This window comes from Phalangium opilio, unplaced genomic scaffold, assembly GCF_054372755.1.
Source record: "Phalangium opilio isolate 3A_F unplaced genomic scaffold, DU_Popi_V2 ptg000014l_1, whole genome shotgun sequence".
NCBI lineage: Eukaryota > Metazoa > Arthropoda > Arachnida > Opiliones > Phalangiidae > Phalangium > Phalangium opilio.
Genome location: NW_028324149.1, coordinates 5,617,444 through 5,645,063, shown reverse-complemented (window position 1 = coordinate 5,645,063; position 27,620 = coordinate 5,617,444). Strand labels below are relative to the sequence as shown.

The 27,620-nt window shown below is 39.8% G+C and overlaps 4 protein-coding genes and 1 long non-coding RNA gene across 12 annotated transcripts; 3 read left to right on the top strand and 2 right to left on the bottom strand.

Annotated features, from left to right (window-relative positions):
• Positions 1 to 1,185: 1,185 nt before the first annotated feature.
• Positions 1,186 to 2,951, bottom strand: LOC149705364 (uncharacterized). Its single transcript, XM_089865673.1, has 4 exons — positions 1,821 to 2,951; positions 1,404 to 1,490; positions 1,296 to 1,361; positions 1,186 to 1,227 (listed from the first exon to the last, which is right to left on the bottom strand). Exons 1-4 carry the CDS (start codon positions 1,971 to 1,973, stop codon positions 1,186 to 1,188), a joined length of 348 nt encoding a protein of 115 aa, XP_089721799.1. The 5' UTR covers positions 1,974 to 2,951.
• Positions 2,952 to 3,338: 387 nt separating this feature from the next.
• Positions 3,339 to 5,722, top strand: LOC149705363 (uncharacterized). Its single transcript, XM_089865672.1, has 2 exons — positions 3,339 to 5,485; positions 5,683 to 5,722. Exons 1-2 carry the CDS (start codon positions 3,339 to 3,341, stop codon positions 5,720 to 5,722), a joined length of 2,187 nt encoding a protein of 728 aa, XP_089721798.1.
• Positions 5,723 to 7,594: 1,872 nt separating this feature from the next.
• On the bottom strand, positions 7,595 to 8,439 carry LOC149705362 (uncharacterized). The gene is made up of 3 exons (XM_089865671.1): positions 8,398 to 8,439; positions 8,009 to 8,331; positions 7,595 to 7,951 (listed from the first exon to the last, which is right to left on the bottom strand). The coding sequence occupies exons 1-3, from the start codon at positions 8,437 to 8,439 to the stop codon at positions 7,741 to 7,743; spliced, it is 576 nt and encodes a 191-aa protein (XP_089721797.1). The 3' UTR covers positions 7,595 to 7,740.
• A 2,281-nt stretch (positions 8,440 to 10,720) lies between these two features.
• Positions 10,721 to 16,307, top strand: LOC149705361 (uncharacterized). Its single transcript, XR_016381574.1, has 3 exons — positions 10,721 to 11,316; positions 11,392 to 11,515; positions 15,588 to 16,307. It is a non-coding gene; the product is annotated as an uncharacterized LOC149705361 (long non-coding RNA).
• Positions 16,308 to 18,483: 2,176 nt separating this feature from the next.
• On the top strand, positions 18,484 to 20,919 carry LOC149705360 (uncharacterized). Of its 8 annotated transcripts, none has more exons than XR_016381573.1 (4): positions 18,484 to 18,757; positions 18,822 to 18,900; positions 19,284 to 19,774; positions 20,824 to 20,919. XR_016381573.1 is itself a non-coding variant. In XM_089865531.1 (4 exons), exons 1-2 carry the CDS (start codon positions 18,634 to 18,636, stop codon positions 19,323 to 19,325), a joined length of 534 nt encoding a protein of 177 aa, XP_089721657.1. In that variant the 5' UTR covers positions 18,484 to 18,633; the 3' UTR covers positions 19,326 to 19,396; positions 19,581 to 19,774; positions 20,824 to 20,919. The 8 variants fall into 8 exon arrangements, 7 of the variants coding, with proteins under 7 accessions (XP_089721657.1, XP_089721654.1, XP_089721655.1 ...); XM_089865531.1 differs by having other exon boundaries at positions 18,484 to 19,125; positions 19,284 to 19,396; positions 19,581 to 19,774; XM_089865528.1 differs by having other exon boundaries at positions 18,484 to 19,129; positions 19,284 to 19,396; positions 19,614 to 19,774.
• Positions 20,920 to 27,620: the final 6,701 nt, after the last annotated feature.

Sequence of the window (27,620 nt, the reverse complement as noted above, 5' to 3'; positions counted from 1 at the left end):
TCAATGTCTTTAAATTAAAATTTTAATATTTTGGTTTCGGGTGGGTTAGGTTAGGTTAGCTTAGGTTAGGTTAGGTTAGGTTAGGTTAGGTTAGGTTAGGTTAGGTTAGGGTTAGGTTAGGTTAGGGTTAGGTTAGGTTAGGTTAGGGTTAGGTTAGGTTATTTTAGGTTAGGTTAGGTTAGGTTAGGTTAGCTTAGGTTAGGTTAGGTTAGGTTAGCTTAGGTTAGGTTAGCTTAGATTAGGTTAGGTTAGGTTAGGTTAGGTTTGGTTCCAATAATTCGTTGACACCTTTTCCAAAATATGCTCCTTTTAATTAGCTACCACCTTTTCCAAAATATTCTCCCTTTAAATAGCTCCCGCCTTTTCCAAAAGATTTTCCTATTAATTAGCTGCCACCTTTTCCAAAAGATTGTCCTATTAATTAGGTGCCACCTTTTCCAAAATATTCTCCTATTAATTAGATGCAACCTTTTCCAAAATATTCTCCAATTAATTAGCTGCCACCTTTTCCAAAATATTCTCCAATTAATTATCTGACATCTTTTCCAAAATATTTCTATTATTGCTAATAAATTGTTCGTGGTAAGAGGCGGGCTTTTAATACTCATATAAATAATCTTTTTACCTCCAAACAAGGTTGGGTTGGGTTAGGTTAGGTTGGTTAGGCTAGGGTAGGTGAGGTGAGGTTCGCCGTAATTAAAACGTAGTTAAAATAAGTGCAGTAATACATTTTCAACTCACATTTATTTTAACAATAATAAGTTGTGAAATTAAAAATATATTTAATGCAAAACCACACAGTATGTCTTCTTCCAGTTCAATAGAATTTCGGTCCAATGGGACTATAATAAAATCGCACCTTTGGCTACGTTCGGTCGAATGGGACCCCAAAAAAAACCCCCTTCTGTCGAATGGGAATTCGGTTCAATGGGACCAAAGCGATTTTATAGCGCTTTTGCGACAAAGGGTGCTGTCACGGAGAATGGAGAGATGCCACTAATTAATGTAAGAGATAGAGGGGTACGTGAGGAAGATCACTTCAGTTAAGGAAGCGTTTTAAAAAAGTATTGTGCGGGACTGAAATTACTTTCTACTCAGACATTTTACTTGGAGGGGGGCAGGAAAGCTTCTTGACATAATGAATGCTGAAACCTCCCAATATGGCTGCCAAAACAGAGGTAAGACTTACGAGGGTGGGACGTATGACTCGCCAAAAAAGGGGAGGAGCTAAGGTTCATGACATGATTTACACGTACATAGTTGTGGGTTAAATGCAGGGGAAAACTGAAACCCACCAGTATGGCCGCCAGAACCGAGGTAAGACTTATGAGGATCGGACTCAAAATGTGGTACGAATAAACCTGCATGGTATTCATCAGCTATTAATTTACATATTTTCTTACCTTTTCTACAACTTTTATAACCATTTTGTTCTTTAAAATGGTTCTTTCCGTGATGTTTACAAAGGTTTTATAGTCATCATCATAAATCTTTAATTAAAGAAGATTAATTAGGTTTATGAAATGAAGCTTTTTCTAAATACAAGGAGCTAGTCATTCTTAGATTCCCTGTACACTCGAAATATGTACTCCACAAGTTGCTTGAAAAAATGTTTTTTACATAGAAAGTGGTTCTTAAAAGACATAATTCATCCGAGGGGAAATCCACAAAATTTTGCGCATCTAATTTTTAAAATATGACGTAATCAATGCACAAATGCGTCGTTAAGCATGAAGTGAATTTCCCCTTTAAGACTGTGGAGGAAAACATAATGATCCTCGAAAAAATTATCCAAAACATGTATAAAAATTAAAACTGACCTGATACAGCAGGTTTCCACCAGAATATTCCATAAAATCATTGCGATTTAGCAATAAAAATTCTTTCAAATATTTAAGTGTTCTGCCGCTCAAGTTCACTTTATTCTTATCCTCGCCTTTGCAAAGCAGAATTTCTATTTTTTCCGCTTCCATAATTACTATTTAATTCCGATAATGAGTGTTAATTTATAGCTATTCCGTTAAATTCACAGTTTAATCCCTAAGACTAAGTTATTCGCAGCCTAAGCCTTAGTACATGAGTATGGCCGTTAATTACAAAGAAACACTCGACCTTAAACTTGCACGTAGTTAACCGTTTTTACCATATTCAGTAAAAAATAAGCCATGGCTCACGAATCCACAATGAAATCTTTAGTATGATCTCTCACTGGGGAAATTGATGTTTGACAGCATTCAATGTACAAAAGGCTGCTCCCTGCCCCTCCTCCAGCATTTGTCTAAATTAAAAAAAAACTGAAAACTCCTTCATATTTCAAGGAGAGAGGGATGGTGTGGTAATCAGCGTTTAGGTAAGGTCGTACAGTACGGAATTGCAAAGGACGCCCCCTCTGTCTTAAAAATAGAAGATATTTTTCAAACAAATACAATGACGCTACGCTGGAACACTTAACATTCGCCTACCGAAGGGTAAGAGCGTGCACAAGGTATACACTGGGTCAGTTTTAGTGCAGTAAGTAGCTCATCATCATTGCCACTCCATTTTTACCTCATTTCGCCCTGCTTTTTACACTATGAACTCTTTCGCGCTTTCGCATCTACAATTTCCGTCTTCGATTGGTTGGTGGTGAACTTTGCCCTTATTTATAGATCTTATTCTCACAATTTGTTTGTTTTACAACTAGCTCTAAATTGAAAATTACTAAAGGGATAGTAACCTTGAAATCGATCATTACATTTTATCTCGAGACCTTATTTTTTCGAATAGAATGTGAAAAAAAACAACCACCAATTGAAACATTTTCCATGTTTTGAGAAATATTTAATTACAATTACGGTCACAAACCACGGAATTCATCACTATAAGTTGACGCCTATGTTAGGTCATCGACGTGTCTTGTATCAACATTACAAACGGGTCTTATCTACAAGGACCACCGGACCTGCAGTAGAATCTTCTTTCCAACTTTAAAAATGTTTAGGAATTTAAAATAACATTGAATTAAAACTATATAAAACATTGAAAACCTTACACGCACAGAGTCAAAATTATCACTACTATCAAGAAGAGATATGCAGTATATAAATTCCTTCTTGCTACTATCACTTTAAATAGTGGTTTTATTCGCCAACAGCAATTGACGTAGGGAGGGGAACTCACAATTTTTTACGAACAGTGATAAAAAATTCCGTAACGTACTCTGTATAAACTTGAAAACTAGTGGTTATTAGTTTTTAATTTATGATTAGAAATATTTTCTTAGATGAGATGTTACTATCAAAACTTTGAATAGTTTCAAATTCAAGATCCGTTATTTTTCTCTGAATTTTCCAAATAAAATGGCACATAGCGATTTAAAACTATTTAGTTGTGATAAATGCACGTTTTACGCGAAAAAACTGTCATTATTATTGACTCATATAGAATTTCAACATGAAAAAGAAGCTAATTTTCGTGTAATGTGTAGTATTGATTCATGTGGCCGCGTTTTCAAGAAAGTGGTGTGTTATAGACGGCACCTCAAGAAAAATCATTCTCCGGCGCTTCAGGAGAATTTAGATGACGCTGATGATGCCATCCCCCATGATAATGACATTCAAGAAGAAAATAATCTAGAATTGCCTTTTGACAATTTAATGGACGTGGATGAAAACTCCCACAATATAAATGCAGCTTCACATTCATTTGATTTGAAAAGAGCCATCCTTTTAATTTTACTAAAATATAGCGAGCAACACCGTTTGGCGCATTCAGTAATTAAGGATTTAACGAATGATTTGCTAAATTTATGCCAAGAATTATTAACTGCTCAAGCCAAAAAAATATTTAACGGTGATGAAAACTGGGACGAAAATGAGTGCAAAGATAAGATTTTCAGCGATATCGAAACTGTGAGTGCGGTATTCGAGAGTTTAAATTCCTTACATAAGATTAAAACTGTGTGTGTGACAGAAATGGGAATGGTTGAACCTACTCAAGTGAACTTTGCTCTTTCAGAAGGCTCTATCAAAACTCGCCATTTTCATTATGTGCCTTTATTGCGAACTATTGCTAACCTTTATAAAAAACAGGAAGATTTTAAATTTCACGAAATTGCGACTGCTGAATCTGAAGGCGCTTTTGTATCCCATTTTCTTAACGCATCGTTCTGCAAGAAAATTGTCCAAACTAACCAAGGCAATTTGCCAGCACCAGAAACTCTGCATCTTCAAATTTATTTCGATGAGTTTGAGGTTGTGAACCCTCTAGGATCCAAACGGGGAGTTCACAAAACTTTGGGGTGCTATTTCACAATATTGAATAGAAAATATAAATATCGCTCAAAATTGGAAGATATCCATCTAATCTCGCTAGCCAAGTCTCAGGATATTGACAGTTATGGTTGGAGTGAATTCCTTAAGCCCCTTTTATACGAACTGGAAATCTTGGCCAAGGAAGGAGTCCTTATTGAAGGTTTAGGAGTACACGTAAAGGGGTACGCTTCTATAATAAGTGGTGACAATCTCGGCCAGCACAAAATAGGTGGTTTTGTTCCTTATTTTGGCTCTGGCAGAATTTGCCGATTTTGCATGGTTGATAAGTCAGAAATCAGCACGAAACGGACAGAAAAGGAGGTGGTTTTGAGATCCATAAATAGGCACAAGTACCATTTGTCATTCGTAAAAAAAAATCCAAATGAATCCTCATTGTATGGCGTAAAAAATGAAAGTCCTTTGATGACTCTTTCGTACTTTGATTTGACGGAACAACTGGTTCCTGATATTATGCACGATTTACTCGAAGGGGTTCTCCCATTTTTGCTCAAACGAATTTTAAACAGTTTTATACGTGAAAATGGCGTATCTATCGAAGATATTAACAAAATTATTGAAACCTTCCCTTATGGAAATACTGAAATCAACAAACCACAACCTCAATTAAGAAACTCCGTTTCTGGGAATGGTAATCTAAAAGGATCAGCCAGCGAAATATTTTGCTTCTTCAGGCTTTTCCCATTAATGTTCGAAAGATACGTAAGCGACGATAGTTCTGACTGGAAGATATACTTGAAGCTCCGCCAAATTTGCGATGCCTTATTTGCAGAAAAAATTCCATTTCCCCAAATTGATCGGTTAGAAATTTTAATTGATGAGTTTATTCAAAGTGTTGGAGAGCAATATGGGTCTGATAACATAACACCAAAATTTCATTACTTAATACATTATCCCAATTGTATTCGAAAATTTGGACCGCTTTTCCCTATCTCGTGTATGAGATTTGAAGCCAAGCACGCGATTTTCAAGGACATAGCAGAAAACAGCAAAAACTTCAAAAATATAACAAAAACATTATCAGTAAGGCATCAAATGTTTGAATGCTTCAATTCTTTAGCAACTAAAACAGAAGGCATTCAAAAATCCAGTCACGGTAAATTTTTAAAAAGGAAAGAATTCCCCATTGAACTACAAAACATGTTGTTAGAGAAGTTCCCACAGATTGAAAACCTGTATAATGTTACTTCAGCTGTTTACGACAATGTATCGTATTTAAAGGAAGGGCTCCTTTTAATTAATATAATTAACCCACGAAATCTCTGGTTTGTCGAGATAAAATATATCTTAATTATAAATGGTCAAATGTATATATGCGGTTTTATTTTGAAAACCAAATCTTTTCACGCAAAACTTCATTCATATGAAATAGAATCCAGTTCAAACCAGTGGGCAATGTTCAAGGCTGGTAAAGAAATGCATTATCATCTGCTTGATAAATATAAGATTAGAAATGAATTCTATATTTGTCCGAGGGGCGGTTTTTATTAATCTGTCAATAGGAGGTCAAATAAATTTGTTATAACATTCAAGTTCCCCGTCTTATTCAATAACAATGAAGGTAAAATCGCCAAGGCTTTTGAGTATATAATTTATTGAAAATATACTTATGCAATGTTTTCGAGTGTCTAGCCACTCGGACTGTACTAAAGTGATTACGCGTAGTCTTTAAAAGCCTTGCCCGTGACAGTACTAAAATGACTACTCAATCATCAATATTATAGTAAAATTGTAATATTTTTCATGTTTCATAGTCGTTGGGCAACACCCACAGCCCCCTCTGAAAATATAATTATGTTTTTAAAGAATGTTATGACGTCAACGATATAAAACAAGCTCAATGGTACCTGCAGGCTATTGTAAAATATCCAAGTTTTAAGCATGCTTTTGGAAAGAACCTATTTTAACACCATTCATTACACTTTTATATGTATGCTCCTTATTTACCGTAATTTCAGTGTTCAACAACACCCTTAAATGTGCTGCAATTTTTTAGTTAAAGGTGTATTATGAAATAACACCGATATAACACTTTTAAAACACCCCAATTTCTTAGAGTGTATTTTTGGAGTGATAAACGTGTAACATTGGTGTATTATAAAATAACACCGATATAACACTTTAAAAACACCCCTATTTTTTACAGTGTAATATTTGCTTTCTAAAACCACAGTTATTAGAAATTTGTACTTAATCCATACATCTCTTTTTCACCTACGTTGAAAGCATCCGGTGCTGTTAACAGTTTATCAGCGTCAAAAAAACTAATTTTATGCCCTTCGTAATGTACACTACAAGAAAAGTCCAGAAAATTAAATTTTAGCTCAGACCACCTAACCCATAGGGAGCTAGGTTTGGTTAGAGCAACGCCTGACACAAGCGCTGTGGCGGCGGATGTTGGAAGTTTTTCACCAAACCCTAGTAAAATTCGCGCCATTTTGTTTTTCGAGTAGTAGAGGTCTCCAGTCATCGATATGGTAAAAATACCCAGCTATTTGAGTGAGTTGAATTTCATTATTTATTTATTTTAGCCTCTCTCTCATTAAAGATTCATAAGCGATCTATCAAGTTAGTTTTTGTAAATATAATTCTGGTATTGTTAATAAAGTCTGTTTTAACACTAAGCCTTGGCTAAAAAATATCCCGAACTATTACAGACCAATTTTTATTTACGGTACATTTGGCGATAAATTGCGGTCGGTAGACGCGTGAGGGCGCGTGCTACGTATTGTCATTTGTTAACGAGGGTTTAACATGGATTTGCCTGTCCATGGGTTAGGTGGTCTGAGATTCCACTACAAACAGGCTCTCATTACACACCTTGTTTTCATTACGCTTGGTCGGTTATATTTACTTTTCGACCCTATTTCTAAATTAAACCCATCATGGAAAAACAAAGTAGCGTCAATAAATTGTGATGGCTTCACGATTTTTAGCGGGAAATTTTATTATCGAAGTCAAGTGGTGTGGCGCTTTCTCCCAGAAGATTAATTCTTTTTGCCCTTTGTCAATCCTGGCTCCTCACCAAAGTCCTTTATTCCGACAATTATTTTCGTTTCATTCTTTCGTAACAATGAATATTTTGCAAATTGAGAGTTAATTAAACAATAAGCTTCATCGTTACAACACTACAGTCAGTTTTGGGGTTTCCAATCCAGGGGAAGATAAGAAGTCGAGGATCTTATAAACCCTACAGGGGATTGGAAAGCTGGGTACATTGGCCATACAGAAGGTAAGACGCGGAAAAGGTTGAAAATATGAAGACATTAAGAATGCTAGTAAAATTCACACTCAAGTACAACTTTTTAATCTCAGTGACAATAGAAGTACATAATAAATGTCCCCTGGAGGTTAGGGTCGATTTAAAATGACGTAACATGTGGACGTCATTTCGAAGCGGTAAAGCTTTTTGAACTTAAGCAAAATTGGATTAAGCAAAGCGGTTGAAGATGATTTCGGTGATGACGGCTGCTACTGTTCCTGACAACAGCATGAAAAGCAAGAAGAAAGGAACAAAGACACTACTCAGGTCCAAATTAGTTGTGCTTTTCAACGGTCTCTTCCACGTGACTTGTTCAATTAAGTGATGCTTTTGAAATTCGAGATATTTGAAAACTTGCGTTTCGAACAAAGGTTCCAGACTATAATAAAACAGGCGTCAGGCCCTTGAATCATTCTACGATAAAAATAGTAAGGACCTCAGTTGGAGGTTTTCGTGCACTTGCGGTGAGCTTCTCATCCAGGAGGTGTTGAAAATCAGGTGTAGGTACTCGAAACCAACGTCTTGCTGCGAAAAGTAAAGACTTCCATTGTCCTCCAAGAGCTCGACTTTGCTCATGGAATCAGACGTGAAGAATTCTGCCATCATCCAAGTCAGATACATGTCAGTTATGATTAAAGCTTTCTCCCCGGATAGAATTGGATGGTATCCGTCAAACGACATATAATCCATAAGACTGGTGAAAATGTTCTCCTGATCTTGCGCGTCTAGCCATTCCTTAACGACTGGGTCCTGGGCTGCCTACAAATACGCACCAATGACGCCAGAAGAATAGAGAACTTAATTAACACGGCAACGCCTATTTACCAAATATTTCAAATTCTCTAGAGTTCCGGCTTCTTCTATCATTGTTGGTGGAATTCCCGATTTGATCAAGTCCGAGAGGGTGTCAATGCAGTTGTAGCTTTCCGTCGAGAACTCCGTTCGCAAGAAAAAACCCAAGAAAAACAGAATGAAAGTCACTCCGATCAGCCACGACGAAGCGAGCAGACGACAAGTAATGTGCGGCAAAATGGAGGGAATCGCTACAAAATATTAATACGTCTGATTAAAGCGCTAGACATTCTTCGTTATATGGGAACGCAATCTCTGCTAATGGGATTCCCAATATGAAACTGACGGATAAGTATTTTCAAATGTAAGCGAGCGCTTCAATGCCTTACGTTCGGCGCACAAGAGCGACGCGTTGTCCCAGACATTTTCTAGTGTTTCCTGAGCCATTTTCTTGAAAAATGTCTTGTTGGGCACCGACTTGTACTTGTTGGTTACGATGGAGTGAACGACAAGCAAAAGTGACAGAAGCACCAAGGTTAACCCCGTCAAAATAACCACCTAATCGAAACAAGAATGTAATACAATGAATTGGGCAGTTGAGCAAAGTTTACTTGAGTTTCCATATTTAAGAAGGACAAGGAAGTTGAAGTGACTTTCATCGGGGCGGTGGACACGATTATAGTCTTGGTCATGCGGAAAACCGGAGACGGAGTGAAATATTCATGCCGGCCATGCTCGAAAAATGAGCGTGGCATGGGTATCAAGATAATATTTGCTTTCTAAAACCACAGTTATTAGAAATTTGTACTTAATCCATACATCTCTTTTTCACCTACGTTGAAAGCATCCGGTGCTGTTAACAGTTTATCAGCGTCAAAAAAACTAATTTTATGCCCTTCGTAATGTACACTACAAGAAAAGTCCAGAAAATAAAATTTTAGCTCAGACCACCTAACCCATAGGGAGCTTGGTTTGGTTAGAGCAACGCCTGACACAAGCGCTGTGGCGGCGGATGTTGGATGTTTTTCACCAAACCCTAGTAAAATTCGCGCCATTTTGTTTTTCGAGTAGTAGAGGTCTCCAGTCATCGATATGGTAAAAATACCCAGCTATTTGAGTGAGTTGAATTTCATTATTTATTTATTTTAGCCTCTCTCTCATTAAAGATTCATAAGCGATCTATCAAGTTAGTTTTTGTAAATATAATTCTGGTATTGTTAATAAAGTCTGTTTAACACTAAGCCTTGGCTAAAAAATATCCCGAAACATTACAGACCAATTTTTATTTTCGGTACATTTGGCGATAAATTGCGGTCGGTAGACGCGTGAGGGCGCGTGCTACGCATTTCCATTTGTTTACACGTGTTTTACAATGCTTTTCCTGTCCATGGGTTAGGTGTTCTGAGATTTAAGCACGAACAATGATTTTTGACTACGGTCCGAAACCCGATTAATTTGATTACTGGAGTATCTAATTGAAAACCAATTATACCTTGATTAATATTTAAACATTTCGATTAATCGCCATATGTACATTTCAATTTTATCGGGTCGAAACAGGCGAATAATATTCCAATAGTACCAATACTTGGGTCAAAATTTAACTATATCCCTGCTTTTTACTTCGTCCAGTTTTAACCCTCCCCCTCTCTCTAAAACTAAAAGTAAGCAATCAGAAGGTTAGAAGTTAGATTTTTTTGTTGGAAAGTAGCGCTGCTGAATTCTGGACATAGCCCACTCGATCTGCGCTGACGGACGCTGCGCGTGAACGAGTGGGCTATGTTCTGGGAGAGCGAGCCGCCCTCGTTTACCGCCTCAGGGCCAGAAATAAGAAAAAATGTTTATAGGACTTGTGTTCAGTGGTACCCCCTTTGACTGGAAAATTTATAGGACATTGTCCCAGTGCGCAAAAATTGCGTCGCGTCTTCATAGTCAAGCTGTCAAAGCGTCGGAAAACTTTACTGGTCAACCGTCCAGTGACCCCCTTAGTTTTTTAAAAAATTATGGGACATTTTAAAGTTTTATTGGACAACGTCCAGTGTCCTTTGCTTATTTCCGGCCCTGCCTCTGAGTCCATAGTCTGTTTTGCGGGAACTATTTTTCTCTGTCTAAAAGCTGTGAGGAGGCTATCCTGGAAGGGGTGTGGAGTCGCGACGCTAGGTCGGTTGAAATCTAACCCCTCAATCGAGTCGCAGCAACCTTCTATACTCTCTTCTTCTATTTTCTCTTGATTGTACCATGAACGAAATAGAGACCAATCCAGGACATGTCTTTAGCGAAAAAACCGCCCACTACTACTATTGCCCCTGTTGATTGAAATTCGCGCTAGCGGAACAACGTCATTTTAGGGACAGAATTAAAGGTCACGTTAGAGGGTGGCTTTCTGTGGCTGCATACGCGAAATAGAGAATGCGGGTTATGTAAATACCGATTATCACTGTTACGGTATGGAAACACACGGTGCTTATTCTTAACCATTTTACAGAAATAACGACCCAATTCCAATATTTGAAGAAGAGTAAACCGGTGATAACGGGTTTTACTCCATTCGACTTCAAAAGTTCAAATATTATGCTTTATTTCTTCATCCACAGATGGCGTTACCAAAATCAATTCAACTTCAATTTTTCCCCTAATTTTTTTCTCTCTCAACAACTTGTGAATGAACGGCTGTTAAGTCCTGGATTGTTCACTATTTCGTTCATGATTGTACGTTAACGCAATTCTTTCTCGTTTCTAGCGATTGCTCGAATTGAATTCCAATTACTTCATGTTGAGGGATCGCCTTAAATAATCGCCAATAATTTTGTAACATGGCACGGTGTTCTCCATCTCCCACGTTTCCTGATAAGAAAAGCTAAAAGTTTATTTGCAATCTAGGAAAATAATTCTGTCTGAAACCCAATGTTGATAAACTCACCTCGAGTGTCGTTACGTTTATTGGGGTTTCCTGTGTGTATCTAAAATTTAAAAAAAATCATTTTGAAATCGAAAGTAACGTGTGAGATATGAAAATTCTAATTTTAGATACTTGTATTTAAAATATCGATCACTTCCCATAAATTCAAATTCTGTCGGCGACATTTCGACCATTCACGTAAATCCTTGCACGTATCAAAACTTCAGAAGAGAAAAGGAACAAGTGTTGTCTGTAAGCGATAATAATTTAATAGAATTATATGACAAGTTGGGAAACCAAAAGAAACCTCTCCGAGTCGAGACGCAATTAAGAGGTTTTTCTTATATAGCTAAATAAATACAATTGATATTAATTAATTTAATCGTCAGAAATCTACCTTAATTCTTGCTAATCGTTTTAAAAAACTTTATTCCTAAAATCATTTTAAACATAGCTAATGTTGACGTTTGAATTCAAGCGTATGCCTCTAAACAATTATTGAATATTTGGGGTATATGAGGCGATAGTCGGATTTATTCACCATAAGTAATAAGAAAACCCGCAATTGCGTGAACCTTTGGTGAAAGCCGTGCCATTGGGAGACTTAACGTTTCTCGTAACCCTAGACGATCGCCGCGTAAATCCTAACCCCAACGATGATAATGGAGTAGAAGCTAATACTGCTTTTTGCGAACACGTTTGCTATGATTTGCCAACTGCGAACGTGGTGACAGACACACACAGAAAAACAGACACACACACAGACACGTCCAGTGTAACACCTCTCCGTAACGTCATCGTCACTCGGAGAGGTAAAAACTAGCAGCAAAGGCACTCGGCGTTGCCCGTTGCATGGTTCGTCCATGCCTGTTGGAACCTTTTAATTTGTTATCGGGCTGCCATTTTTAAAGATGACGGAAAATCGAACATCAAAAGCCATAAGGCTTGTCTGTAGGGTATTGGGAACCAGTATACAAAATGTTATTGAAATCGTTTGAAACGCGCAATCAACGTTATTCCATAACGAAGGTTTTCGTTACATTTCTGGCCGCCATTTTTCATGATGGCAGCGTGCCTACTACTATACAGTAACTTTCCTGTAAAATTTCAGCCTTTTAGGTCAAGCTAATTTGGGCTGGGCCTGAATTATCGGTATACGGACTAAATGCCCCCAAGACAAAAGACCCCCGGTCATAATTCCCCCATTTTTAAAAACGTACAAAATCCCCCCTCTCTCAAGACAAAATCCCCCGGTCATTTCCCCCCCCCCATCCTAGTTAAGAGTACAAAATCCCCCCACTCTCAAGACAAAATCCCCCCACTCTGTAGACAAAATCCCCCCACTCTCTAGTCAAAATCCCCCACCCTCTGGACAAAATTCCCCGGTCATAATCCCCCGACAATAAAAAATACAATATCAATATTATCTAAAACACTGGAAGCCTCAGCGATCTGGTGGCGTAGTGGATAAGGCGTTGAACAGCGGAGAGACGAATGGTGGGTTCGATTCCCCGAAGGTACGTGAGTATTATCAAAATATAATTTGAAATTATTTCGTTCAGTTTCATTCATTTCTAGGGTAGGAATGGGTTTACGTTTTAATAATTAGCTATTAGCGTGAATAATGGAGAAAAATATGAAACAATTTTTGCTTTCGAATTGTTTATTGGTTGTGTCACTAACATTCAATATTGACATTCAGTTTGTCAATTTTTTGATTTTATTCGGGTTCAGTTGAGTTTGGTTGGGTTAGGTTAGGTTAGGTTAGGTTGCGTTAGGTTAGGTTAGGTTGGGTTAGGTTAGGTTGGGTTAGGTTAGGTTAGGTTAGGTTCGGTTGGGTTGGGTTGGGATGGGTTAGGTTAGGTTAGGTTAGGTTGGGTTCGGTTAATAATATTTTGCAAATATTGTAACAATGGTACGCCTTTTCCAAAATATTATTTTTTACATTTATTTTCTTCCGAAGTAACATTACATTTTAAAATATTGAGATTTCCCTCCCTTTAGGCCTATAGTTACAGGCTTAATATTTTTTAAGATTTCTATAAAAGACAATGCATATTTTAGCACTTGTTCATTAAACCATGGAAATTATAGCGACCAACAAAGGTACGCCTTTTCCAAAATATTATTTTTTACATTAATTGAGGGGAATTTGTCCTGGGGCTGGGGGGAATTTGTCCTGGGGCTGGGGGGAATTTGTCCTAGGGCTTGGGGTATTCTGTCTTCGGCATCCATTCGGGGGAAATTTTCCGGGGGATTTTGTCTCCTACCTGAGGGGATTATGTCCTTTTCTTCTCCTAAGGGGGATTATGTCCTACATTCTGAATTATCAGTCAGTACGTCAGGACTTTACTTTTACAGATATCAGAAGTCCATTAAATTACCCTAGGAAGTAAGCAATTACAATGGCTGGTATAGAGTACGTTTCTGGTGGGTAAGTCCTTTTAACTTTTTCCGCCTCCCAACAAAGTCACTCAGTTTTTTGCTTTAGACGAATTCAACGCTTTATTCAATTCCAATCAACAAGTCTTTCTTCACGTGAGCGGGGCGTGACTTCTTCAGCCCATGAACGCTGGATCTCTAAAGGGACCAGGAACGGTTTTGCTCTAAAAAAGATCAAAAATAAGGAACGAACGCATAGTGCGGCTCCAGTTGATCCCCTACAAGTTGACTTTCCTTACGAACTCCAGTTTTGGCTTGGCAAAGGGGAGAGGTTACTTCTTAGGTTAATTTAATGGACTTCTGCAGATATAGATATTGTACTCTTCGTTGATTACAGTTTTAGCATCGGGTCGCTAGTGCGAAATTTTGAAAAATATACAGACCTTGGAGTAGTATCATACATCGGAGTTCTGATAGTTGTTAGCGCCGTGCACTTTATCTGCTGTTGTTGTTGACCACTCGCCGCCGCTAACGAAACTGTTACTAGGGCCAAACTTGGAATACTTAAGGAGTTCAGTTCCTTAATTACATTATTTTTCTTTGTTTATTTTACTGCTTTATAGAAGATAAGAATAGCTACACGTGAAAAAACTTAGCATGAGGTAAATAACCACAAAAAGCAAAAACAAGATGGGCTCGCCCATAATAAAGCCACATCGTTGGCAACGTGAATCGCGCGATGCCAACGCCCTACTTACTTCGCTCACTGTCTACTTGTCTTTGTTAGTACTTATTACTGTTACTATTTGGGTAAAACTGTTAGTGCAATCGATACAATGTAGCAAAAATGATAACAACGCGTTTGTTGATTCGTGGAAGAACTAGAGATTAGAAGGCCGAATGCATATCGGAACAGCTACGAGAAATGGAGGAGGGTCACGTGGGAATACTCTCAGAGAAGAGCCGGACGCAAATTTGGTCTGCGCACTATTACCGGCCAACAAACTTATTTTAAAAGGGTACTAATTGTTACTCAGCACAACTACCGAAGCCTGAGAAACCTTCAAATTTACTCTGAAGTAGTCTCAGGTGACGTTCAAACTAGGGAGAGTTTAAATTTTAAGGCGCACGCTCGCAACGGTTCCACCATGGAGGAAGTAGAGAAATGAAAGTCAAAGGGGGAAGGTAAGTTGAACCTTTGAACGGCACACAATCGACCATTTCGATGCCTTTCACCTCGCTTTTTGGCGCCCGCACTGTAGTCTCTTTGTATCATCATGAGAGTGCTCAGAGTCGACAATGTATCTACCCCCTTGTATGTCCTGATACTGAGGGTTGCCTAGCCCCCTTTTACCTCTCCGAGTGACGATGACGTCACGGAGAGTATTTACACTGTGTGTGTGTGTCTGTCACCGCGTTCGCAGTTGGCAAATCGGAGCAAACGTGTTTGTGCAGAAAGCAATTATTGGCTTCTACTCCATTATCATCATGATGGTTAAGATTTACGCGGCGATTAGCTGGGGTTACGAGAAACGTCTAGAATCTCACTGGCAGGGCTTACACCAAAGGTTCAAGCAATTGCGAGCTTTCTTATCACCAAGAATACATAGATTTACTAAATCTATGTATTCCTGTTATCACTTATAGTGATTAAAAAAATCAATCGCTTTATATAGACCTACCCTAAATTTCCAAAAATTTTTAAAGAGGCATACGCTTGAATTCATACGTCAACAATATCTATGTTTAAATTGATTTTAGGAATAAAATTTCTTAAAATGATTGAACTATAATTTAGCTAAATTAGTGACGATTAAATTACATCAATTATATTTATTTAATTATTTAAGAAAAACCTCTTAATTGCGTCACGACTCGGAGAGGTTTATTTTGGTTTCCCAACGTGTTTTACATTGAAAAGGTCTATAGTTTCTGTATGTAGCACGCACCTACCTGGTCGCACAGCGGAGGACTTAACGTCACGTGATCCGTTAAAAAGGAAATACAGAAGTGTAAATGAAAAATGACGGTTAGAGGCTCACACCTGCGAACGAAACACATTCATCATCTTCAACACACTAGGTCGAACTAATAACCCTTCGTTAACGATGTGGCTAAAACCATATTTATTCAGTTATATAAAGAAAACGACATTAAGGTTGGTATGTTTTCCAACAATATTTACTTAAGCGACTATTTACGTACAAGTGCTTTGTGGCAGATAATATATGTCAGGCTTTATTCTTTTGCAGTGTTCATACGTTCTTAAAATGAAGGGGGGATTTCAATCTGTAAATCTAATATGATCTCCGTTTTAAGCCTTGATACAATTATATCCTAAAAGAGGAAAATTCAATATCAGACAGAAAAGCTGGTTATAAGCTTATTATCATTCCAAAATTAAGATAATTCCGAGGGGTCAACTTCTAGCAATAATTGTTTTATTTAATGCGTTTTAGCATTTGGTACAGTTTTAATAGATCTTTGTACTTAATTCGATTAATTAAATAACTGTAAACTTTACTCGTATATATTTGCCAGTTCTTATTAATGCGAGACTGAATTCTTTTCTTAATTTAGTTCACAATTGAGTGCGAATTTTTTTATCTTAATGATAGCTTCAGTTCATTTTTACCACTTGCGTTTCAAAGCGGAGAAACTTTTCAATGAACGCTGCAATCGGCTTGGGTTACGAGAAACGTCCCGCCTCCAATGGCAGGGCTTCCACTAAAGTTTCACGCAATTACACTATTTCTTATCCCTTCTCGGGAACCGGCCAACTTACATTTAACCTAAATCTCCAAAAATTGTTAAAGAGGCATACGCTAGAATTGAAACGTCAACAATAGCTATGTTTAAAATTATATTAGGAATAACGTTTCTTAAAACAACTTAACTAAAATTAAGGTAAATTACTGACGATTAAAATAATTAATATCAATTATATTTATTTAATTATTTAAGAAAAAGCTTTTAAGTGGATTGTGAGCCCTCGTCTCGACTCGAGGAGGTTTATTTCCAATTAAAATTTAGAGTTGTACTCACTCGGCTTTTGAAGGTCGAAAGAATTAGAAAGAAAATGCTTTATAATCATTTAATGTTAATAAAGAACCTCAAAACCATTATAAAAACTAACCAAAACTATAGTCCATTAATAAAATAATAAGTTTCAAAAGTTGACATTTTAAGCTTAGCGCTCATAGTATCGACTATTATAACGTCAACGCCTATTTAGTTTTCAGTTTACGGTATATTTTCAAATTTCAAATATCAAAATGTAACTTTTTCAGCTCAATTTTTCTGAAATCCTTTTTTTAAAATCTATCAAAACCTATGATTCACCACTGCCCACGAAAAGCCCATTTTTTCCAAGAACAGCATTTAACGGCTATAGTCACGCGGCCGCCAGCTTGGGTCCTCAACAGTGCGTTGTATCACACCTCCTCGGTGGTGAGAGCTGGTCAACCACTGCGTTTTGTGGGCTGAGTTGATACGCGCCCTTCCCAAGCCAAGGTGTGCAGGTATCGTGCTGAGGGCTGTGTGGTACCGGGGAAGTTAATCTACGGTATCTCGAACGATCCCCTCGGGGCACCAGGCGAAACCCCGTTGTAATTAGCCTTCCACCCGGGTTGAGGACTACCGGGTGGTGACCTTTTACTTGCCTCATTCCTCGTGGGATCATTATGGATTCTTTAAAAACAAAAACCAAAAACAAACCTGGGCATGGAGCCGGTTCTACCGGTACCCAGCCTTCTCTCAGGGAAGGAGGCAACTCCCAACCTGCTTCTGGGCGAGATGCTGCCTCTGGCAGCACCCACCCGCAATCGGCGGAAGGCCAAAAGTCACCTCCTGCTCCTCAATCGGGTTCCACCAGGTTGAGTGAAGTTAATAGGAGGCGCATGGCCAACCGCCGAAGAAAACAATCCCAAAAAGGTGGCCAGAACTCTGCACTGGGTGCAAGAGATACGGGCCGAGATGGGACTCCTGTACCTTCGGGTGCTGGGAGTAACGTCCCGGGTACGGACTCTACGCCTGGTGCAAGAGAAACTACCACCCTTTCTGGAAAGAGAGCTAGGGCAGAGGACCATGATCCCTCGCCTAGCTTACAAGCTGCGGCGTCAAAGAAGACCAAGTCTTACTGCGACGTCGCCAGTATTGTCAAGATGGCCATCGTTAAAGATGGCTATCCGACTAATGCGGTCACGGAGGAGGACGTCGTTCCCATCCAGGCCGCTATACTTGACGCACTGGACGCTGAGCTTTCTTCGGGAAGCTCGCTGCCGCGTCCTCTCAATTTCCACATCATGGCTGGGGCCATGATCTATTCATGTGGGGATTCTGCGACCAGCGAATGGCTCGTGAAGGTGCTACACCATAATGAGCGTGCCACAGGGGGAACACGGCTTTCAGTGATGAAGGCCAGTGAACTCCCGAAGCCGTTCAAGGTGTCCTTCCGGACCAAGGACCGTCGCACCACTGATCCGGTGGCTCTTCTCCGACGATTGAAGGCCTACAATGGTAGGTTTCTGACCGACTGTTGGCGGTGCCTGAAGTCGTTCGATGAGAAGAGCACCAGACGCTGGATCTTCCTAATTGATGGCTCCTCCATGGAGGCCATCAAGGAGGCCGGCTTCGAGGGTCTTACTGGCGTGGATGTCGGGACATTAAAAGTCCTGAATGCGCCAAAGGACCCTCTCCAGAATGCCTCTGAGGCTTCTGAAGAAGAAGGCAATACTGAGTGGGGAGCTGGCAGCAAATATTGCTGGCATTAATTTAGAGCCATCCTTTCCAGATAGCTCAGAAAAAGACCTCGGGACAGAGTCCGACTTTTTGAAGGACTCTGATACCGAGAGGACCTACGCTCCTGTTACTGGGATGGAGTTGGGGGCCGAGGGTGCTGCTGGTGGAGGCGAAGGAGATACCGGTCCTGGATCGGGACTCCGCGCTACCGCCAAGCAAGTAGCCGGGGCCGCCTCTCTTCCTAAGACATGAGCATCAAGGTGATCCAGATCAACCTGCATCACTGCAAAGCAGCCTCGGCAGTTCTATGCCGGAGGTTTGCCTTAGAGGGCCTGGATGTGGCCCTCATTCAGGAACCTTGGATTCATAATGGTAAAATCCTTCGTTTAAAGAATGTAGGTAATATCTCTTATGACTTTACCTCACCCAACCCCAGGGCGTGTGTTCTGACCAGGAAGGGTCTTGACATCCTTCCACTTCCGAACTACCTCACTAGGGATACTGCTGTGATTAAGGTAATGCCCTCCTCTTCTGGAGTGGCAACTGGCCTTATCATGGCGTCTGCTTACTTTCCCCATGATGCCACGGGTTCCCCTCCACCACAGGAGGTTGTCGTTCTTGTCGACCGCTGTGAGAGGCAGGGGGACAGGCTCATTTTGGGCTGTGATGCCAATGCCCACCATGTCACGTGGGGCAGTAGTGACTGCAACAGACGTGGTGATGAACTACTTGAATATCTGGTCGGTACGAACCTGCATATTCTCAACAGGCACAATGAGCCAACCTTCGTTACTTCTAACAGAAAGGATGTCATTGATGTCACCCTGGCCACAGACAATATCAGTCTGTCGGTTTCTAATTGGCATGTGTCTAATGAACCGTCTCTTTCGGACCATAGGCACATCTGCTTCTCGGTCGCGGTCAAGTCAACTTCGGTTAAGACGGAACTGCGCAACCCCCGTCGGACCGACTGGTCCGACTACAGGGAGGAACTTTGCCTCCTACTCAGAGGTAATGCTCCAAAGCTTTCCTCGGTGCTGGAATTTGATTTGGCAGTTGATCTCATGCAACAAGCCATTATCAATTCCTACCACCACAACTGTCCGGCGAAGCCTGCCAGCCGGCCGAGGCTCGTTCCTTGGTGGAATACGGAACTTGGCAAGCTTCGCAAGCTCACTCGTAAACTCTTTAATAGGGCTAAGAGGACTGGGGACTGGACTATTTATAGACAGACCCTCAATAAATATAATAAAGCCATCCGGGAGGCCAAGAGGAACTCCTGGAGGGACTTCTGCGGTAGCATCTCTGATGCCCTCGCTACTGCCAAGATCATGAAGATCCTGGCTCATGATAATACTCACCAGCTCAGCACCATCAAGGTGGCAGAAGGTGAGTTTACCAAGTCAGGGACTGATACCCTTAAGCATATGCTTAAGGTACACTTTCCGGACTCCAAGGCTTTTGACCTCACAAGCACCGACGCTCCCCCCGTGCACTTTCGGAGAGCACACAGGGCGGACTGGGGCATCGCCAACAAGATAGTTACATACTCTAGACTTAAACTCCTTTCAGCCCTATATGTCCCCTGGCCCAGATGGCGTCTTTCCCGCTCTCCTCCAGGAAGGCATAGACGCCATTGGCCCTTATCTGTGCAGGATATTTAGAGCCTGCATTGCTCTGGCGCATATTCCAGATATCTGGAAGCGCTCGAAGGTTATCTTTATTCCCAAACCTGGGAAGACGAGCTATCTTGAGGCTAAGGCATTTAGACCTATCTGTCTTACCTCTTTCTTCCTAAAGACTTTAGAGAAATTGGTGGACAGGTATTTGCGGGATGGTGTTCTTTCCCACACACCCCTGTCCACTTTTCAGTTTGCCTATCAGAAAGGCAAATCTACAGAGACGGCGCTTCATGGCATTTTGAACTGCCTTGACAGGGTCATCGAGTTCAAGGAGATGTCTTTGGCCATCTTCCTTGATATTGAGGGAGCCTTTGATAGGGTCTCTAGTGAAGTCATCCTTCGCGCTGCGGAGCGGTTTGGTATTGACGACACTTTGTGTCGTTGGATAAAATCCATGCTCACGTATCGTAGGGTGACGGCGTCTCTTCTCGGGGAATCCTTGGAGATCTCCACCGACCGTGGCTGTCCTCAGGGAGGGGTTCTTTCCCCTCTTCTTTGGTGCCTGGTGGTGGATGAGCTGCTGGGTCGACTCGGGGAGGGGGGTGTCACTGTTTTGGCTATGCGGATGACATCGCAGTGATTGTTACAGGGAGGTTCCCTGTAACTATCGCTGCACTGATGAAATCTGTCCTGCATGATGTTGAGGAATGGTGTAGGGGAGTTAACCTGACCGTCAATCCCAACAAGACTGTCCTTATACCGTTTACCCGGAAAAGGACCAATGACCTCTTCAACGATATTTCCTTCTTTGGACAGGTTTTAAAGAAGTCCTCCGAGGTCAAGTATCTTGGCGTGACTCTTGATGCCAAGCTTACTTGGAAATCCCATCTTGATCTGAGCATCAAGAAGGCCAAAATTTGGCGTTTAAGGAGTTCAGTCAGCAAGTCCTGGGGCTTAAGCCCTGGCGCTGTAAACTGGATTTATACTAGGATCATCAGGCCAGTGGTCTCCTATGGAGCTCTTGTCTGGTGGCCCAGGGTTCGCCTTAAGACAGCCCAAGATGAACTACGCAAGCTTCAAAGGCTGGCGTGCATCGGTATCACGGGGTCCATGAGGACAGCCCCCACAGCTTCTCTGGAAATCCTTCTTAATATGCTTCCCCTTCACCTCTTTATTGAGGAAGAAGCTATTATGGGAGCCTGTAGGCTCAACAACCTCGGCTGGTGGAAGTAGGGCTCGGGGATCGGTTAACTATTATTCAAATATATTCACATACCAAAATTTGTAAAACGAAGATTATATAAAAGTATTTCGTCTCGATTTTTTTCGGAAAAAGGTAGAGTGATGCAATTATTAATCGTAAGTTTTTTTTCCGAAAAACTAAAATTTTTAACATAATCAGAAGAATTTTAGTCCAAAAACCTTATTGCGATACCTTTTATTCGATTTCGAATAAAAAATTATGATCCATACGTTTCTTGATACAAATGTGGTTTTGGTTTCTTTTATCGATTAGTATTTGGACGAGTAACCGCCATTATTATTTTTTACGATAAACTTTGATCTTTTTTAAATTGTTATAGCTATATATTAACGAAAAAACGCAAAGTTTAAATCATTGAAAAATGATTGTATTTAAAAACCTGATAATGGTAAGAACTATCAATAAAAACATTGTGATTGTCAATACTATCAGAAGTATATAATACTTCTCTTCGAGAGAAGTGTACCACAAAGTGTGGTAACATGAGAACATAAAAACAAACTAAACCGAATCACATACGCGAAAAATAGTACCATCATCACTACTCTATTAGCACTTGACTATTTCCTAAGACGTGCACTGTTAAAAAATATTGTCCAAAATCGGATGTAAATGGATCCAAACGGCTGACTCTGAGACAGCACAGTTTTTAATCTATTTTTGGATAACGTAACTAGTGTCCAAAAAGGGAGGGTCGAACGAAAAGCCAGATTTGAAGCCTCTTCCAAAATTGGATCCAGAATCATCTATTAAGGGATCGATTATTACCCAGAAATGGTCCAGATTTTATTCACACATCAATCAAACCCTCATTGGACAATTTCTAACCGATATTGGACTAATATCGAGCGCATATTGGTGTAATATCTAACCGACAGTGGACAACTGTCGAACAATATTGGAGTCACATGAAGCCAATATAGAGGCTAGATTTTTTATTTCATCGAGTGATGATTGTTTTGGAACGTTCTGTTCACGACGTGTTCATCTGTCTGTGTGTTTGTTAGTCTGTCTGCCTGTTGTTACACCTCAGGGGATCGCGTTCGCAGTTTCCTAATCTGAACAAAAGGGTTCTCAATTTCCGAATCGTATTCACAGTTGACGGATATCTGAAAAACTGTACTGATCACTATTCTATTAACTGACATCAACAATCTAACTACACCATTTTATGGTCTTTCAGACACACGCGAAAGAGGCATACTCTAGGAAAAACGTCTCTTAAAACGATACAACAAGAAGAATAATAAGTAACTTCAGATAAAAATAATTAATATCATATAATTTTAATAAATTATTTGAGAAAAACCTCTCTTAACTGAAAAATCTGTAGTCAAAGTTTATAAAGGACGAGTAACGAAGATTGGGTAAGAATTCGAAAGACTGGATACATTTAATAGTTTTATAAAGCGAGATACTGAGTCTTTACTCCACTGTACCACGAAACTATCTCCAAAGTTAATATAGGATGAGTATTGATATCATTAGTTTATAAAAACGGAATAGAGAAGTCGTTTTCAAGTAAATGATCAAAATATGTTTCGAGTGTGACTTTCTGAAATATAGTTGGCGGTAGGAACCAGTGGATTTTTACTTCTCCTGAGAGATAGGCTTTGTGCCTGACGTGTCTGTCTGTGTTTTGTTTTAACTTCTGCAATTGTTTATCAATAAAGAGAAATTATTGCATATCTAGGAAAATAGGTATGTTGGTGATTCTCAAATATTTTTTTATTTTACATCCCCTTTTTACCTTAACCCTTTTATATTACACTAAAACTTCTTTGTTCGAGTCTAGGGCGTTTATGTTGAGATAATATGGATGGGTTTCGCACCAAGAATCGAAGACATCCATTTTAGAATTAAAGCTAGCATTATCTATTATCCCCTTCTGATGTTAAACATTAATAGTTGTTGCTTGTATCGCCATTTCGACGATACGGTAAGCGGTATCGCGAGATCCCTGGCAAAAATATCACAGATATACACTTTTGGCGCTTGGAGGAAAGTATTTTGCTATAGAGTCCACTAACGTAATAACTAGGGCTTTTTGGAATTGGGTTTTATCGAAAAGATTGTAACAATAATTGAGTTTGGCGATCTGATCATAAATAACTGATACGGAGAAAAACGTATACATGTTAAATTCTAATAAAAAATATTAGTGACAATATTCCAGACGAAAGTCTACTCCAAAAAAATGATTTGGATATTTTTTACAAAGCTTAAATTACAAAATATTACGCTAAAAGTTAGACTTCAAAGCATGTGGATTTTATAATAGAAAATATTTTTAATTTAACCGAATGTAGAGTAAGACCCTTTTTTCTACATCACTTTTTTTCGAATAATTTTGTCGATTGAATACATTTGTCGGTTAAAATCTTACTAAGATTATTCAATGTCAAAAAATATCATCTAAAATTGTTGAATTGTTTAAACGAATAAACTTCTGAATAGTTTTCGATTATTTGTAGTTAATCGTATTTTTCGAAAAAATCGACCAAAAAACCCCGAGCCCTAGGTGGAAGCCCAAGCAATGGGACTTCAGTCACACCAAGCTTTTCAGTGAGTTCAGCAGTTCTGAGCCATCACTTGTGATGGTCTCAGATAAGTCTGTTATTTCATACCACTTCGACAAGCCCTTCAGCGTGCACTTTCCCAGTCGCGCTGTTTGGGAGACTACCCCAGTCCTTGGAACTGGGGGGAGTCCGTTTGGTTCACGGACGGCTCTAAGACGGACTCTGGAGTTGGTGCCGGGGTCTACTGCCTGACCAAGAAGTTTGGTTTTTACGAGAGCCTTGGCAACTTTGCCAGTGTTTTCCAAGCGGAAATCATGGTCATTTGTCTATGTGCGGATTTCTGCAACAAGAAAAACTACCGCGGACGGACGATCCAGATTTATTCGGATAGTCAGGCCGCCCTCAAGGCGCTAAATCAGTGCCTTGTCGATTCTAGACTGGTTCTCAGCTGTCTGGATCTGCTGGGTTCTTTGGCTGCCCGCAACAAGGTTCAATTGCTGTGGGTGCCAGGGCACTGCGGATACCTGGGCAATGAGAGGGCTGATATGTATGCCAAAAGGGGGGCTGAGGCGAAGTTCTTCGGACCTGAGCCTGCGGTTCCCATCCCCCATGGCATCATTCGCAATAGGATTCACTGCCGGATGTCTGCACTTCAACTGCAGCTCTGGCTTGACATGGATGGGCAGAGACAAGCCAAGGAGTTTGTCCCGGGTCCTTCTATCACTAGGGCAAAGGAACTGCTTGCCCTCACCAAAAGCAAAATTAGGCTGGTCACCAGTCTCCTCACTGGACACTGCCGGCTGAATAGACACCTGCACTTATTGGGCATCGTTGATGACCCACTCTGTAGGTTCTGCCGGGAGGTAGAGGAAACCTCCTCCCATATCCTCTGCAGCTGCGACTACCTCGCGGCCATGAGGTTTGAGCATTTTGATATGCATACTATGGAACCTCACCAGTTCTCTACTGTCTCGGCCAATCGGATTTTCCGATTCATCGAGGCGACAGGACTCTTCGCAGTCTAACCAGCTCGGGGCGCACAATATACCCTTGGTATCGGTGCTCGACGCGGCGACGCGTCACCCCCTTCAACAATAACAATAACAATAGTCCATTAATAAAATAATAAGTTTCAAAAGTTGACATTTTAAGCTTAGCGCTCATAGTATCGACTATTATAACGTCAACGCCTATTTAGTTTTCAGTTTACGGTATATTTTCAAATTTCAAATATCAAAATGTAACTTTTTCAGCTCAATTTTTCTGAAATTAAAATCTATCAAAACCTATGATTCACCACTGCCCACGAAAAGCCCATTTTTTCCAAGAACAACATTTCACGGCTATAGGCACAACCAAATGATACTTTTGATAAAGTTGAATAATATTTACGTTAAATAAAATTTTAGTTTAAAAAATATTTTCTTTTTCAAATAATACTTCTAAAACTGAAAATTTGTATATCTGCACCTCAGGCAATTAATTTTGGCCGCTTATCTTTTTTACCTCTCCGTGTGACGTAGTCCAGGAGAGGTTCTGTAACGGCCGTGTCTGTGTGTGTGTGTGTCTGTGTGTCTGTCCGTTGTTACACCCACGTGACCGCGTTCGCAGTTTGCGTATCGGAGCAAACGTGTTCGCCATTTCCGAACTGCTTTCACAGTCACGGAAATGGCTCCTCTACTTGAGTTCTCACACCACCATCTTCTGGTCTTTGTCCATCCCACACGGACACCAGTCTGTTCTTACTGGCTTCTAATCACCACGATCTCTTGGTCTTCGTCCATCCCACACGGACACCAGTCTGTTCTTACTGGCTTCTAATCACCACGATCTCTTGGTCTTCGTCCATCCCACACGGACACCAGTCTGTTCTTACTGGCTTCTAATCACCACGATCTCTTGGTCTTCGTCCATCCCACACGGACACCAGTCTGTTCTTACTGGCTTCTAATCACCACGATCTCTTGGTCTTCGTCCATCCCACACGGACACCAGTCTGTACATACTGGCTTCTAATCACCACCATCTTTTGGTCTTCGTCCATCCCACATGGACACCAGTCTGCATTCATTGGCTTCTAATCACCACCATCTTCTGGTCTTCGTCCATTCCACTTGGACACCAGTCTGTACATACTGGCTTCTAATCACCACCATCTTTTGGTCTTCGTCCATCCCACACGGACACCAGTCTGTACATACTGGCTTCTAATCACCACCATCTTCTATTCTTCGTCCATTCCACTTGGACACCAGTCTGCACTTACACTGGCTTCTAACACCACCATCCACTGGTTTTCCGTCTTTTCCACATAGACACCAATCTGTCTCATTGGCTTCTACTCCATTATCATCGTTTGGTTTTAGGATATACGCGGCGATCAGCTAGGGTTACGAGAAACGTTTAGCCTCCCTAAGGTGGGATCGCCACCAAAGGTTTTCGCAATTGCACTTTTTCCTTACTATCACAATGGAAACGAATCGTATATATACCCCAAAATTTGAAGAAAGCGGGCAAGAGGGGTACCCTTCACTTTAAACGTCAATATTAGCAAAGTTTGAGATGATAATAGGTATAACTTTAATTTAAACGATTTAACTATTAATAATGTTAATTATTGAAGATTAAAATAATTAAAATTAATTATATTTATTTAAATATTAAAGATAAACCTCTCGTGCAAAGAGAGAGATTATCATCGCCTCCTATAAATACCAAGGCCCGTGCATGCGATATATTTCCTTCATTGCCTCCTATATCTATCAAGGCCCGTGCATTGTGATATATTTTTCAAAACAACAACCAAAATGGGAAGCTCCTCTCAGAAACATAATAATTTCTTTTCTCTGTATATGAAATGAAAATATGGATAATTTTGCGCTTCTTCTTTAATGGTATGAATCCTTGCCTGTCTATTAATATTTTACGTAGGAGTAATACGCTTTTAGCGAAGTCTAGAGAGGATAAACATAAGCGAGATTGTTTCGGAAAAAAATACTGCTCCCACTAATGGGTTTATACTCCTTGTTACTGTTGTATAGAGTAATCATGATAAAAGCCTAAAAAATTACGAGAGGACAGACCTTTTTATCCTCTTGTTTTATTCTTAATAAGAATATAAAACATTCATTTTGTATCAAAAAATATTTTTGATACAAGATGACTTTAAAAAAATCCAAACGGTTAGGCATTGGTAAAAAAGACAAATGATATTTTTCAAATCTAATGAGATAACGCCCACCTAGTTGAAAATTGCCCTTTTTTATCCGCGGGAGCCATTCTTAATGAGAATTTCGATGCTAGTAGGTTGTCAATTAAACTACCGGTATAATATTGTTTTTGGAAATTGGATATTAAGTCAAATTAGGTGGTTGTAAAGAGCCAGCAGGTTTTTGCCACTTCTTTTTGTGAGTATTTGATTTTTGTATGTAAAATGGAGGAAGATAATGTTGAGAGTAAGGATGAAATGCGGAAGCGCAAAGCGCGGGAAAGGATGAGGGCAAAAAGGTCGACGTTTTCATTGGATACTTAAGGTTATATAATCTTCTCGACACGGAGAGGTAATATTTTGGTTTTCCCAACTTGTTTTTTATATGAGATCTTCCGTTTCTATATATCTTTTAATTTTGAAGTCAATCCAAAGATTATAAATGCAAGGAAAAAGACGTAATTGTTCGTATTAAAGTAAATATAACAGTATTTTTTAAAGATGATATTTTCTTAAGAAAATACTTTTATCCCTGAGTAAAAAGTAGCTAAGGAAAAGGAATTGGTGATCAGGTGGTATTAGCTTCATAAAACCTGCTAAATGTGTTATGTGACACTTTTAA